The sequence below is a fragment of the Ziziphus jujuba genome, chromosome 4 (assembly GCF_031755915.1).
Source record: "Ziziphus jujuba cultivar Dongzao chromosome 4, ASM3175591v1".
Lineage (NCBI taxonomy): Eukaryota > Viridiplantae > Streptophyta > Magnoliopsida > Rosales > Rhamnaceae > Ziziphus > Ziziphus jujuba.
In genome coordinates this window covers 1,359,303-1,375,399 of record NC_083382.1, presented here as the reverse complement: position 1 = coordinate 1,375,399, position 16,097 = coordinate 1,359,303, and the positions used below count along the sequence as shown (strand labels likewise).

At 36.4% G+C, this 16,097-nt stretch overlaps 1 protein-coding gene and 1 long non-coding RNA gene across 3 annotated transcripts; one reads left to right on the top strand and one right to left on the bottom strand.

Annotated features, from left to right (window-relative positions):
• Window positions 1-5,986: 5,986 nt before the first annotated feature.
• Window positions 5,987-6,892, top strand: LOC132803618 (uncharacterized). The gene is made up of 2 exons (XM_060816881.1): window positions 5,987-6,066; window positions 6,383-6,892. The coding sequence occupies exon 2, from the start codon at window positions 6,407-6,409 to the stop codon at window positions 6,803-6,805; it is 399 nt and encodes a 132-aa protein (XP_060672864.1). The 5' UTR covers window positions 5,987-6,066; window positions 6,383-6,406; the 3' UTR covers window positions 6,806-6,892.
• Window positions 6,893-12,418: 5,526 nt separating this feature from the next.
• LOC132803482 (uncharacterized) lies at window positions 12,419-14,636 on the bottom strand. Of its 2 annotated transcripts, XR_009638758.1 has the most exons (5): window positions 14,436-14,636; window positions 14,205-14,299; window positions 14,025-14,129; window positions 13,825-13,875; window positions 12,419-13,081 (listed from the first exon to the last, which is right to left on the bottom strand). It is a non-coding gene; the product is annotated as an uncharacterized LOC132803482 (long non-coding RNA). The 2 variants fall into 2 exon arrangements; XR_009638759.1 differs by lacking the exon at window positions 14,205-14,299.
• Between the last annotated feature and the right edge of the window lie 1,461 nt (window positions 14,637-16,097).

The window sequence follows — 16,097 nt, the reverse complement described above, 5'->3', positions numbered from 1 at the left end:
AGTCTGCCACTTTAAAGCCTGTTTTGCAATATATTGCAAAGTCTTCACAGTTGTTTTTGAAAAGGTGGTAGTCACCAAAGCCATACTTTGAGGTGGTATGAACAACGGTGCTTGACAACTTCAAGCGGAGCACTAGGGGCACGGGTACATGTAACCCCTCGAGTTTTGGCAATAAAGAGAAGTAAATTAACACCATATTTCAAATTGATAAAGTTTTCCACCTAAAAGAAAAATCATCTATGCTGGTAGTAACCACACGATCAAGCCTTGACCGGTCACTATTTATCGCACAAGTACTTTTTGAAGGATGGGATGGAGACGAGCTGAATATAATTCGATCTTTTCCTCCTCCTCGTGTGAAGTTTATAACCTTTCCTTCACCGGTATGTATCCCTATAGTGACATTGCAGGCAAATAAGCAAATTCCAGGATATCAAATCCATAAAGTTTGCATACAACAAGAAACAGATGGGGATTCTCATCATATGGTAATACTGGTTTCTGAAGCACCAAAAACTGTATCACGTCAAAGAGATTGAATTATGTGGATGAAATCCTTTTCAAATGTGTGCTTAACTACAAATAAAAATTGAAGAAGCTTATGACTACTTAAATGGCCTAGATTTACTTATCTACCTACTTTTGTGTTCAACACAAACTATCAAACACAGCCAACAAGTTACTTCTGGTGTTTTTACTTTTTCATGAAAACTTACTATTGATTATTCAGTATAAATCTAATAAAAATTTCCCAAACAGGTACCACCATTCTAAGTGAAATTGGAGCAGAGGAAATGCCTCTAAATAGTTAGGATGAGTTTCCTCTTTAACCATTTGTTCTCACCTAAAAGAAATGAAAAACAAAACTTCTAATGCAGAAACGATTGGCTGACAGAAGAATAACTCCCTTTCCCGTGTCTCAACCAACACTATGCCTATGCAAAAAAGCTACTCTTGTATGTCAATTATCCCCATCAAACTGATGAATAAGGGCAGCATAAATTTTCAACCCATTCACTCACCATACAATAATATTTGGTAACGGACATGAATGGTAAGCACTTGACTAATGGTGCTAACAAAGAAAAAAATGAATTCAACAGGAAAATTTAGTAAAATTTTGTCAATGTAGGATAGAATGCTAATCCTATAAGTCTCTAACACAAAGCCAAATCTTTGGACATCTAATACAAGCAAATAAATCCTAAAGCAAATGAAGAGAACAAAATGGAAATGTTGTTGTATCAAAGTGAATATCACTAATTAGATAAAAGGAAAACAATGAAGCTGTGAATTCCAGTATTGATTTTCAGGTGTCAACACAAAGTAAACAATTAAATAAACAAGAGCCATAAGTTAGACTCCTCCAAAATTCCATAACCAATATAGTGATGTGCAAATATACTCTTCTAAGGGGGGAAAAAAAATCCAAAAAAAAAAAAAAAAAGAGCTCTTCAAAAGAAGAGTTCTGCTATTTGTCACCATAGGTTGTCATCACAAGTAAGACCCATAACTGATATCGCAAGCACGGCTTGGCTGAATTTAATTTTCTTTTGATTTTTCACACCATAAACCTAATATGAAAAAGTGAACCCCTTTGGATAACCAATTAAAATTTCACATAGCATATGGCAAACAACAGTTTCCAAAGAAGAAATGGAGAACGAAATGAAGATTAATTACCGGGATGAGCATAGCTATAGGTGTGCCTCCATGTGTAGATGTGATCACCGGGCTTCAGTTCCTCCCTCTGGATCTTGTTTGACGGCACCCTCCAGGTCACAACACCATCCTCCAGATTGTCAATCGAAGTTGCTCAATGCAGATGCACCACTTCCCACATCCATAAGAGGTCTCTCTGAAGCATTGAATCACAAAACAAATCAACCAGCCATAAGGTAAAAATGTTTTAGTTCAACTAAAAGGTAGGTTGCATGTTCCACACGTCCTTAAATAAGTTTGTTATTAACACAAGCTCAACTGAGGTCCATGCAAGACCTTCACTGCTTTGAATCAGGCACACTGAAATTAAAGTTGGTGCAGAGTAACGTTGTGGGGTGGAACAAATAATCTTAGCAAACAGATCAACGAAAGGGAGAAAGGTAATATGGAGTAAAAACAAAGTGAAACAATGAATAAACATACTAAAACATAATAAACCAAAAACCTGACAGCAATATCAAAAGCAAAGAAATATGCTGTCATGATTGATCATCCATCTTCTCATCTTACAAAGGAAAGCACGACCACTGAAACATATATTCGAAGCCAATCATTGAGTGATGGTCATCGTATCAATTATAGCCATAGAAAACGAGACATAAAGGTTTTAATTATGGCTTATTTTATTTTGTTTCCATTTATGAGAATTTAGCATTTCTTATCCTAATTATCATACTGGTTTCCTAAAGTTTACTTCAGGCAACATTATAAACCTGCACAAAATTTTAGAATGTCTTTTACCAACCTGATAAATCAATGGATGGATCATTGAGGGATTGCACCACAGCTACCCTACCTGTGAAAGTTCAAAAACTATAAGCTTTTATAGAGGTTGTATAAAGTGCTGTGCGTGTCATGCAATTATTCATACCATCTCTGACCTCATAAAGACGCATAAGAAAATTAATTCATATTCTATATAATTTAGTTGCTCCTACATTTCTTGCAGTGTTCAATGAGCGAAGAAAAGCATCATGTTGATTCAAAGAGGATACTCTAGAGGGGAGATGTCAAAGAGAGAGGAAATATTACATGGTTTTTATCGTAAAAACTAACGAAAAAAATTATTTATAAAAAAAAAAAAAAAAAAGGAAAAAAAAAGAAAAAAAAAAAGAAACCTTTAAATGGAAACTCCCATCAAAATTGGAAGAACAAACAACCAAACCAATCAGATTTTAAAAGAAACTATGAATCCCATTTGAGTATACATAGATCCGAATTCCATAGACAGATCAAATAGGAGCATTTTGTAAGAAAATAGAAAATGATCGACCAAGCTATATATGAATTAAAAGCAATGGTTTTGGGGTGTGAAAACCAGAGAAGACCAATAAATAAACAATACCCATATAGGTTACTAATAATCACAGTTCACCAATATTGTTTAATAGTCTTCATAAGAAAGAAATGGAGAAGAAGAAAATGAAGAAAATTTACCATGAAAGTAGGTGTAGTTGCGCCACCATTTGAAAATGAGATCCATGATGGGCTTGTCTCGCTTCGTGCTCGAAAGCAATATCAGTCTCCGGATTTTCTTCTTCGACACCATGACGGGCAAGAGTCGCTCCCTGCAGGACGGCATCCTCCGAATGCGGAGCTTCGTCTCCTTCGACACCATCGCGTCCTTATTTGTCGGTGTGTTTGAGTAGGATTTGGTCGGATTCGTCGGGTGATGTACACTGATATGAGGGGAGCTATCCGCCGCCGGTGAAGCGTAAGAAATAAGCGAGAGCAGAGCAGGTGAAAGCGAAGAGTAAAAGGTGGAGAGTGTTCTACGAAAAGAAATGGAAATGGAATGTTCTTTAAGATTCGGTGGCACTGGGGGAGTTGGAAGTTTGACTAAAGAAAACTAAGCCCCTAACCATTCACAAGAAAATAATAATAATAATAATTTTTTGATCCATACTAAACGAGCCTGACACGTGAGCTGGTGAACCTGGTAATTGAACACCATTCTTTTACACCGCCTTTTCTTGCGGGCTTGGTAAGAGAAAAGAGCAAATTTTATATCTGTGTACTGTAGCATACTCCTTTATAACTGTAGCAAAGCCTGCATGTTTACATATTTATGGAATTTTATGTCTTTGTGTTACGCTGGCTAATTGTGCATGTCGGTTGAGAATTGATATACGAAATTTTTATTTTTATTTTTTTTATTTTCTGATACCTCTAATATATAACTGTTCAATTTTGTTTTTTAAGGAATATAACAGTTCGATTGATTTTTTAATTTTTAAACAAACAGGAAATTTTATTTTTAGATTAATAAACAAGACTTTTATTATTAAAAAAAAAAATCATAGTTTTATTCTTTCACACGCACATCGCAAATAGAAAAATAATTTCTATAATACGGTAAGGTGGAAAACTTGTATAACTATTCTCCACTTTTTTCAACCAAAATCTAATGGGGAATTTGGCCGTAGGACCGAGCTTCATGAATTTTACCCCCTCAATTCATTTCTTTTTTGATTTACCCCTTAATATCCCTTATAACCCTCAAACAAAAAACAATTACTTACATATCCTTTTATTTTTAAAACCAAACAAAAACAAACGGCTTTATACACGAACACACAAATACAAACAACCAAACTGAAGCTGTTGTGGAAAAGGCAAACATTAGGATCTCATCTCAGCACAAGGAATAAGGTAATTGGTTGAATCTCTTTCTTTATTTGTTGCCGTGGGACCGGTGTGGGTTGTTTTTGTGTGGATTTGGCTTTATGTTTATTTCTTTCATTGCCGTGGAGTGGGTTTTTATTTATAATTTTTGTGTTTATATTTTTTGAAGATTTATGATAGATTTATATTGGGAATTAGTAGGAAATGAAAAGAGGAAAAAAATGGGACCGGTTTGGCCTTGATCAGTGGCCGGAGGTGGAAGAAATAGGCCGGTAAACAATCGGGTCGGTAGTGGTTTAGGTGGGTTTATTTTTTGAAGATTTAGGATAGATTGATATTGGGCATTAGTAGGAAATGAAGAGAGGAAAAAAATGGGACCGGTTTGGCCTTGATCGGTGGCCGGAGGTGGAAGAAATAAATGGGTCAAGAATCGGGTCGTGCTGGTTTAGGCGGGTTCGGGTCGACCCGGACAAGGGTTGAAGATGGATTGAACGACATGTCGTCTGGGATGGACGACACCCAGACGACACGTCGTTTTTTTTTTTTTTTTTTTAAATTTTTATAAAAAATGATTTTTTTTGGGTATAGATATATATATAGAATTGAAGATAAGAGAAAGAGAGAAAGAGAGAGAGAGAGAGAGAGAGAAATTAATTAGAGAAAAAATGAGAGAAATACTTTATGATTTTTTTTTAGGTATTTTTTGGGAAAGAATGAGAGAAAGAGAGAGAGAGAGAGAGAGAGAGAGAGAGAGAAATTAATAGTAATTCATAAAGGAATGTAATACCGTCAAGAATTCCCTATTAGATTTTTTTCCTTGTATTCATATACAAAATAATGAAATATATTATGAATTTTGGGTCACAAATATGTATGAAAACTAGGGTGGCGTTTATTTGATCCAAAAAGCATAAAAGCATCCTGTCTAGATAAAGGTAATATGTTTTAACGGTTGTTGACTAAGACCAAAAGGACCCTTACAAGCAGCAACATCAACATACCCATCCTTGGTTCCGTTCGCTTCCCCATTTCCCTTGGTTCCCTGTTGGTGCGCCCCCACCCGGATTTGGATTTCCTGGTGGTGGCCCTTGACCAGGAGAAAAGAGAAAAATACTTTATGATTAATTAGAATTGAAGTTGAGAATTCCAGAGTTAGTACTTTCTAAAGGTATAGATATATATATATATAGAGAGAGAGAGAGAGAAAGAGAGAGAGAAGATCGATGCATAAAATTTTAGGTACATGGTTAGCTAGAAGCAAACACGCAAACACTTTATCCCCACAAAAGAAAAAAATAAAAAATTAAAGAAGAACAAGAAAGAAATATTTAGATGGCATGCACACTGCTATACATTAAATGTTCAGTAAATGTTATGGCATGCACAATATCCTTAGGAAGAGAGCGTATGAAATTGAGGATTGCGGATATTTATACATGTATGTATACATAGTTGACAATGTTGTTAAAGGTAGATAAAAGTTTATTAATGTTGTCAATGTACATTTGTAGGTTGTACTTTATAATGGCACCAAAGAGGAACTTGCGACGTCAACCGAAGAAGGGAGTTAAGAAGGTGGAAAGTAAGAGACGCGGTGGTAGCACAGCAGCAGCACCCGACTCTAAGCGTCAATGTACTACTAGGAAGAAATCCAAATCTGAGACGGAAAGCACCAAACTTCGAGGGCACGTTCCACTTTCCTCTCCCCCATCTGATACGGTAAGTTTTATATTCATTTAGGTTGTTTTGTGCGGTAAATGATAAGACATGTGACAGTATTTATTCATGAATGTGAAAACTGAAGAAAAACTTCACCCAATGGCCATCGGTAATTGCCGATAGGCCATCGGGCTTTTTTTTTAGTTCATTGTAGGTTGATTACCGATGGTTTCATCGGTAATTTCCCGACAGTTCAAAAATGTGAACCCATATGTCTTAAGATTTAGTTGGAAATTATTATTATCAAGTTAGGGTGGAAAAATAGGGTATGATTAAATCGTTGATGTCAGTTCCATTTATGTAATTCATATTGCAGCCCATCGATGCTCCAAAGGAACGGATGTTGCAGGATGCCGATATAAATAAAGGTAGGGCACATTCATTCGGGAATCCAATAGGGGCGAACAAAGTAATTACAAGTGTCCTCACAAGTGAGCAGCTCGAAAAGTATAGACAAACATGTTTTGGACACTTACTTGACATGAAGAACCTCCGGTTCTCTGGTCAGTTAGTGCATCACCTGCTTTGCGGACAAGTTGAGTCCAACAATCCAGAAGTACTGGAGTTTAACTTCGGCGGATCTGCAGTGCGGTTTACGAAGTGGGAATTCGCACTCATTAGTGGGTTAAAGTTTTGTAGGTACCCTTCGATGTATGATTTGCAAATTTCCAAAGGAAATGAGCTGCGCACGAGGTTGCTAGATGACAGGAGTGACTTGAAACCGCCCGAACTGGAATGACTATTCAAGGATACACTTTTTGTGGATGATTGGGATGGTGTTAGAATTGCGTTACTATATTTCTTAGTTCATGGTGTACTCGGAATGGATCCGAAGGTTCAAATAAAAAAAAAAATTCATTGATTTGGTTGCTGAACTCGACGTATTTAATTCCTACCCTTGGGGCATTCTGAGCTACAAGGAGACGATCAACTCATTCCACAATGCATTCCAGCTACGAGGACGAGGACGTACAGTAAAGAATATATCACAGTATTATGACCTAAAAGGTTTTCCATTGGTGTTTCAGGTACGGTAATATATTTAATACATGTAGCGTTTACTTAAAATTTATATTTAATAACCTATAATTTGTATTTTGTAGGTGTGGGGGTTTGAAGCAATCCCTGATTTTGGTAACCAATTTGCCGACCGGTTGGAAACCCGTTGTCCGAGGATCCTTGGATGGCATACTCCAAGGCAACCGAACCATTTTGCTGTCCATAATTGGTTCTCCTCCAATAGCAGTGTAAGGTAAATTTTGTTTAGACTACATGGTACGACTACATTCAAGTTACATTACCATAGTCAGTTTCCAAATTTACTTTTTTTTCCTTTCTTCATTGCATGTAGTATGTTGTGCACTGGACGTTAGATGCTACCGATGAGGAGAAGACTATGGATTACTGGCGAACAATAGCAGTTGACATACATGAAGTTCGCTACACGTCACCTCCAATTGTAGCACCAATAGTTGGCGCTAAAGATGTTAGAGCTAAAGATGCGTCCAAAGCTGGGGAGCATTCTAGTGGCCCTCCAGATTCTAATTTCAGGGTATGCAATTGTTACTTGCACGCAAATTTGTATTTCATATGTTGTACTAATATATGTTGACTTATGTTTTGGATATTGATATTGATTAGCTTGCTTGCTTGGAGGCAAAAGTTGATGAATTAAATAAAGAGATGGCAGCGTTAAGGAAGATGCTTAGTTCTGTTATTGACCAACAAAAGCATCAGGTATCATTTAGACAACTTAGTATACTTTACTTTAGTGCTTCAGCATTATTAAATTACATATTGTAATTCAGCAATTATTTGTTGTTAGAGTTTGGGAACTGCAAAAATAATCATTGTGTTTTGCAGGCCGAGCATCATATGCATAGCCATTCACCGTCATCTTCGGTTAGACCATCATCCCCTGTGGCACCGTCTGTTGGAGAGCAAGCTGAAGAATTTGATGCACCCATAGACGGTTCCAATGGTAGGAAGGAGGATGATGATTGTAATACACCGGTTGAGCCTATCGTACCTGGAGGACCCTATGTGGAGGATTCCTGGGCTTTGGTGCCATATCGGCCTTTACATTTCGGGTGGGATATCGGTGCTTCAGCTGACAGTGCACATCATGACCAATCAGCTGAGATTGAGGTGGAAGATCGGAAGCATAACGTTGGTGATACAAGCTGATTCGGTCGAGTTTACCACCAGTCACATCACGTCATCTCTCCTTACACCGACCCGTGTAAAAAGAAGGTCAAATTTAATCTTACTCGACCTATTGATTCATCAAAGGACAGGGCGTTCGATGAGTGGTATAGGGTGGCACCGAAGGAAGCAACCGTGTGTACATCTTATATGACGGTGGGAAAGGAATTTTTTGCTGAGCTACTGACCGATGAAGGATGGTTGAATTCCGATGTAAGTTATATGTTTTATGTTCATGCAAAATCATTGTGGTCCTATGTTTGGAATGATGTTTTATTTATCACCTCACACTTGTTACTTATTTCCTTTAATGTGGTTTTGCAGCATATTGACACTATTTTGTATTTCATACGAAAAAGATGGTTTGATAATGAGAAGATGTTCACCAACACCTGTGCCATATTAGACGTGTTATTTTGGGTAAGATGATGGGATGCTACTGCGTTGCTTAATGTTATATTGATGATATTTTATATTGTATATATTTCATTATTTGGCAGTCATCCATCAAAGGGCGTTATCCCATATGGATGCGCATCTCGTAGCACATATTCATGTGATGCGACCCTTTGTAACTATGTGCATGGGAGGTCACCCAAACCTAGCGTGTCGTGGCGGATATGTGATTATGTAAGTCCATACATATATTGAAAAAAATTCTCACTAAGTTTCCCATTTTGTGGATAATGAGGTTATGTTTTAATTTGCAGGTGTACATCCCTGTCAACAATGGAGGCGCGCATTGGTTGGCAGCATGTGTGGACTTGAAGGCCCGGCATATTGATTTATACGATCCAAATATGGGAAATAAATATGTCCAGAATAGAGAGTTGAAGAATGCGGAATGCCTTGCGTATATGCTGCCTTACCTATTGAGGGATGGGGGATATTACGGGAAGAATCCGGACGTGTCTCCCACTTTAGATCCATTCACGATGACCATGATCAAAGATGCACCCCGCCAAGATAATGGGTATGAATGTGTTGTCATTTCAAACAACTTGTATTGCTGCTGTTTTTTATTGTGGTTACGTGTGAAAATACACGCAGTTGGTTTTCATTAATGCTAATCATTAATGCTATTCTGCAGGGGTGATTGTGGCGTCTACGCTCTAAAATTTATTGAGTACATGAGTAGTGAGGAGAACCCTTCATTTGGTCCGCAAGACATTATGTTTTTTAGAAAAAAATATGCTGTTGATTTGTACTTTAATAAACTTTCAATGTAGATCGTATGTTTAATGTTATGACGGTCTATACTAATGTTATCTTAATATGCTGAACCTATCTTTACTAATGACAACCGTTGAAAAAAAAAGAAAAAAGATAAAAGATAAAAAAAAACCCTCTGTTGTGGTAAAAATTAAAGGAAAGATGATTATCGATGGTGCATCGATAATTCCCAATTCACCATCGGTAATTATAGAAACGCTTTTTCGTAACCAACAAATAAACCCTGGAAAAATTACCGACGGTTTCGTCGGTAATTTCCGAATGTGTACAGTCCATCAAGTTTTACCAATTTGTTGGGCCCCACAAGTTCCATAATGTGTGTTGAATGCAAAAACATGGCAAATAGGGATTCTAAAATTGTACTAAGGAGAGAAAATCCCAAAATTTCATAAAAGTATATCAAATTTTGCAAAAAAATTGATGACTGTTCACCCTCGGTAATTCCCGAGGAAATCGTCGGTAACCACTAAATTCCTTTAGGAAAAATTACCGACAGTTTCGTCGGTAATTCCCGAGGGTGTATAGTGCGGCATATTTTGCCAATTTTTTGGACCCCACATGGCCCCTAAGGTGTGTTGAATGAAAAAACATGCAAAACATGGATTCTATAATTGTACTAAGGAGAGAAAATCCCTAAATTTCATAAAAGTGTATCAAAGTTTGGAAAAAATAAGCTAACTGTTCACCCTCGGGAAATTACCGACTCAACTGTCGGGAAACTACAAATGCCCCCTGGAAAAATTACCGACAGTTTCGTCGGTAATTTCCCGAGGCTGTACAGTTCGTATTATTTTGCCAATTTTTTTTACCCCACAAGCCCCCTAAGGTGTGTTGAATGAAAAAACTTGCAAAACATGAATTCTCTAATTGTACTAAGGAGAGAAAATCAAAAAATTTCATAAAAGTGTATCAAAGTTTGAAAAAAATTGATGACTGTTCACCCTCGGGAAATTACCGACGAAACTGTCGGGACACTACAAATGCCCTCTGGAAAAATTACCGACGGTTTTGTCGGTACTTTCCCGAGGGTGTACAGTACGTATTGTTTTGCCAATTTTTTGGACCCCACAAGGCCCCTAAGGTGTGTTGAATGAAAAAACATGCAAAACATGGATTCTATAATTGTACTAAGGAGAGAAAATCAAAAAATTTCATAAAAGTGTATCAAAGTTTGAAAAAAATTGATGACTGTTCACCCTCGGGAAATTACCGACGAAACTGTCGGGACACTACAAATGCCCTCTGGAAAAATTACCGACGGTTTCGTCGGTACTTTCCCGAGGGTGTACAGTACGTATTGTTTTGCCAATTTTTTGGACCCCACAAGGCCCCTAAGGTGTGTTGAATGAAAAAACATGCAAAACATGGATTCTATAATTGTACTAAAGAGATAAAATCAAAAAATTTCATAAAAGTGTATCAAAGTTTGCAAAAAATTGATGATTGTTCACCCTCGGGACATTACCGACGAAACTGTCGGGAAAATACAAATGCCCTCTGGAAAAATTACCGACGGTTTCGTTGGTAATTTCCCTAGGGTGTACAGTGCCGCATATTTTGCCAATTTTTTGGACCCCACAAGGCCCCTAAGGTGTGTTGAATGAAAAAACATGCTAAACATGGATTCTATAATTGTACTAAGGAGAGAAAATCAAAAAATTTCATAAAAGTGTATCAAAGTTTGCAAAAAATTGATGACTGTTCACCATCGGGAAATTACCGACGAAACTGTCAGGAAAAAACAAATGCCCTCTGGAAAAATTACCGACAGTTTCGTCGGTAATTTCCCAAGGGTGAACAGTCATCAATTTTTTTCAAACTTTGATACACTTTTATGAAATTTTTTGATTTTCTCTCCTTAGTACAATTAGAGAATCCATGTTTTGCATGTTTTTTCATTCAACACACCTTAGGGGCCTTGTGGGGTCCAAAAAATTGGCAAAATATGCGGCACTGTACACCCTCGGGAAATTACCGACGAAACCATCGGTAATTTTTCCAGAGGGCATTTGTATTTTCCCGACAGTTTCGTCGGTAATTTCCCGAGGGTGAACAGTCATCAATTTTTTGCAAACTTTGATACACTTTTATGAAATTTTTTGATTTTATCTCTTTAGTACAATTATAGAATCCATGTTTTGCATGTTTTTTCATTCAACACACCTTAGGGGCCTTGTGGGGTCCAAAAAATTGGCAAAATATGCTGCACTGTACACCCTCGGGAAATTACCGACGAAACTGTCGGTAATTTTTCCAGAGGGCATTTGTATTTTCTCGACAGTTTCGTCGGTAATTTCCCGAGGGTGAACAGTCATCAATTTTTTGCAAACTTTGATACACTTTTATGAAATTTTATGATTTTCTCTCCTTAGTACAATTATAGAATCCATGTTTAGCATGTTTTTTCATTCAACACACCTTAGGGGCCTTGTGGGGTCCAAAAAATTGGCAAAATATGCTGCACTGTACACCCTCGGGAAATTACCGACGAAACTGTCGGTAATTTTTCCAGAGGGCATTTGTATTTTCCCGACAGTTTCGTCGGTAATTTCCCGAGGGTGAACAGTCATCAATTTTTTGCAAACTTTGATACACTTTTATGAAATTTTATGATTTTCTCTCCTTAGTACAATTATAGAATCCATGTTTAGCATGTTTTTTCATTCAACACACCTTAGGGGCCTTGTGGGGTCCAAAAAATTGGCAAAATATGCTGCACTGTACACCCTCGGGAAATTACCGACGAAACTGTCGGTAATTTTTCCAGAGGGCATTTGTATTTTCCCAACAGTTTCGTCGGTAGTTTCCCGATGGTGAACAGTTATTGACAAGAGGATCATGTACAAAAACTAAAAACAAAATCTGAATATGGAAGAAATTGGATCCTTTCACAAATATGGAAGTTTCCTTTTTTTTTTTTTTTCTTTTTTGTTTATTACATTTTGGTATCTTTTTTTCTACGAAAATCCAGCTGAACACAACTCTATAATTCCTATGTTCCAAGATTATGTATAAGATTCGAAACATATTGGATACAAAGTCCTACAAGGTAGCAGACATGGCAAGACTTTGCTGGCATACCTCATGCTGAACCAGAATCCTGATATCCCAAACAAAAATATATAAAAGAAAGAAAAAATTTGTGAAAAATTAAGTGAAAATTCAAACTCCAATGCCTGTTATCAACTGGCCCAGCGTGAAGAATTCTTTTCACATATACCAGGTTAGGCCATCTGCCTCTGTGCTAATAAGCCTTTGCAATTCAAATTTTTTTATGATGCTGAAGAATGATGCCTAAAATTCACACAGCAGCATGCATCTCTAGCCGTCTTCGTGCTAAGATTTTCAAATTTGTTCAGAATGCTTTGAAGCAACTTGTGTGTCCACCGTTCTTGTGTCATGCTTTCTCTTGCTTCGTCTCTTTGATCTAGATGTGCGGGTCTTTGTAGGATGCTTTACAGCATGCTCTTGGATGCCCAACACTACATTTTCATTGGTAGGGAGTTCAGGAGGGGCATCAGGCCATGGTGTGCGTTTTGATGGTACATTGACCTCCAGAGGAGGATCAATTATCCATCTGTAAAGAGACCACACTAATGTCAAATGCATGTGCATAGGAAGAGATTCTGCTAAATGAATTTTAATTAAATAGGCAATTGACTGTCATGATTTTTGTGTGTCAATGATATATATTGAAATTTAGATGGCTTGATGAGGGGTGGGGGGAAAAAAAGCATTTCCATATGACAAAATTATTGACTAAAGGTAAAGATTTGCTGAACCAAAGTAAAATAAAAAGAAGCATGCTACATAAAATCATAGTACAATTATATAAGTCAATTGTTTAAAGGATTGTAGTCAAATTGCAAGTAAGAAAGCCCTTGGGAATGAGGTCAGAGGACTGAACAGAAATACATTGAAATGCCACACCAATACCACTTGACCACTTGAAACAATGCAATGACATTCACTTGAAAAGAGAAGTTGAGCATCATTGTCACATTCACAGGTAGGTTACTAATTTTAAGTTCTACCCATGTGTGATATTCAAAATCACAATTTCACAGCCACAATTTTATGCTTTGAAAATAAATTAGAGACGCATAGTACTTAGAAATTGAAGGATATAACAGCAGAAAGTCTAACATGACAAGATTATTACAAAACATTTCTACCAATTGTATATGATCATTGGCACTGTTGACTCCATCTATGCTTCAAATTTTTTAAACAACCATGGCAGCTTTCAGAATGCAAAAACCATATGCACTATACAATGGAAAATGGATTGGAGACACAATAGGAAAGAAGATATGGTACCTGTAGGGCCAAACCATAACCGCCATTCACATCTTGCTCGAAATAAAGTAACTGGAAAATAAAGCAATTAGATTATAAATTTAATGTCACACCAGCAACACAAAAGAAAATGCAGATGCAGAGAGAGAGAGAGAGAGAGTTCATAGTCATCAAACATGGTATATAAACAATTTAAATGCAAAAATATGAAATATACATACCTTAAATTTGCTTTGTGCATTTGAAGTAACTCTTTCTACAATACCACACTCGGCTTGTTGCTCGTTGATCGTAACACCAAAGAAATGAGCATTTTGCTTATCCACCTGCAACAAAACAAAATCAACCAAACGGAAAATTCCAGAAAGAATGAAAGTCCATGATAACAAAAATGAAAGCACCTTTCCACTAACTGATGACAGAATGGAATGTATCCCTACTTGGCTGTACTCCATCCAGCATCATATCATCATACATATCTCTCAGCAAGAAATGCCTACCACCACCGTTATTTAAAAAAAAAAAAAAACCAGAACACAACTTTCACAATTTCTCTTTCACAATTTCTTCCAAAAAAAAAAAAAAATTCCCAACACCACTAACAGAAAATCAAAATTAGAGCTGTTGCCTACCTGTTGCTTCTGCTTCTGCTCCTAGGGCTCTCTAAAATCCTGCAGTTTTCTCTCTGAGTCGCCTCTTCACCATCTCCTTCAAAACGCGCAGTCTCCACGCTTACAATCCGGCCGATTCATGAAAGGAAACAGAGGGCTCCTAAGGTCTGGTTATGGATAAAGAGATGGAGGGGAAAAGTCGAAGAAAGGAAAGAAAAAAACATATAAAAAAAAACACATAAGGGTATTTTGGGATTTTAAAAGATTGGAGGAGTAGATCAAAAAAGAAATGAATTGAGGGGGTAAAATTCATGAAGCTCGGTCCTACAGGGGTATTGGGCCAAATTCCCCAAATCTAATCTAGTCCGCAAGCGCAAGCCTAACAAATTAGGCACAACTAAAAGCCCAACATCATTTTTTTATTTTGGATTTTTTCGAAAAGTAGTTATCCCATAAATGGTTTTTTGAAGAATAGTAAAAAAAAAAAATTTTAAAAAAATTAGTCATTTTGGGATAAAATTATCCTTGATAAAATTGAAAATTATGCAATATATTTTTTTTATCCTTTTCTTTTTCCTCTACACAGCCGTTTATGTTTTGTGCAAGGATTTTTTCTAACAAGCCACAAACACTCTTTGCATCTCATCTCCTCTCACTATTATTTTCTTGTATTTTTTTTATCTCTGAAACTAAATTCAGATAAAAATTTTATTTTTTTCTTATTAGATGAAACTAAGGAAATATATGTTTTTTCTCTTTTTTCTTGTATTTTTTGTTAGTTTTGGAATTTTTAAGCTTTTTATTTAATATGGGTATGCAAGAAATTAATTTATAAGTTGTTATATGTGAGTTTAAAGATATTTAGATAACATATAGTTTGAAAATGGGAGAAAATTTGTGTAAAACTGAAAAATTACGAAAAACAGTAAAAACGGAGAAAATTTGGCGAAAAAGATGAACTTCTGCCATTTTCTTCCAGTTTGTCAGTTTTCGCAAGTTTGTCGCTAATTTTTTGCCAATTTCCGCCAGTTTTCCGTCAGTAGGAAAAAGCTATATTTGGCCCAAAAAAAAAAAACAGAATCAACTTTTTTAATACAGTTAATATGTTTGTTTAGTATTATTCAAATTTTTATATATTTATTGATTTGGTTTAACGTTATTCATTTAATTTTGTAGTAAAATGAAAGATAATGATATTGTAATTGCGGTTTTATACAATAGAACATTGGTACAAAATGATAGTGGTAATTAGGAATATCGAAATGGTAAAAATATAATGGTTTCCGTTGGTCAGAGATGCACAAAATCAGAGTTAGAGGATGAGATTTTCAATTCTATTGAGATAGATTGAAATGAATATTTGCTAAAGCTAAAATAGATATATGGACGATGTGCAGAAAAGTTGGATCCTACAGAAATTTGCTGTGATAGGGATGTGAAATGCTTTCTTCAAGAAGCGAGGAATGGAAGGATGACAATGATACAGCCTCCATTGTATGTTGAGGTGATTTCGAAAGTTGAACATGTATCTAGAAATGTTCATCAAACAGCCTTTGATTCGGATAGTGGGAGTAATCTTCATTCTTTTTCTTGTCCTCTAATTGGCGTTCGTCTACCACAAGTTCTGGTACTGAACCTATTCAGGTTACATCTCAGGAAATTATGGCTCAAGAAACTTAGTTT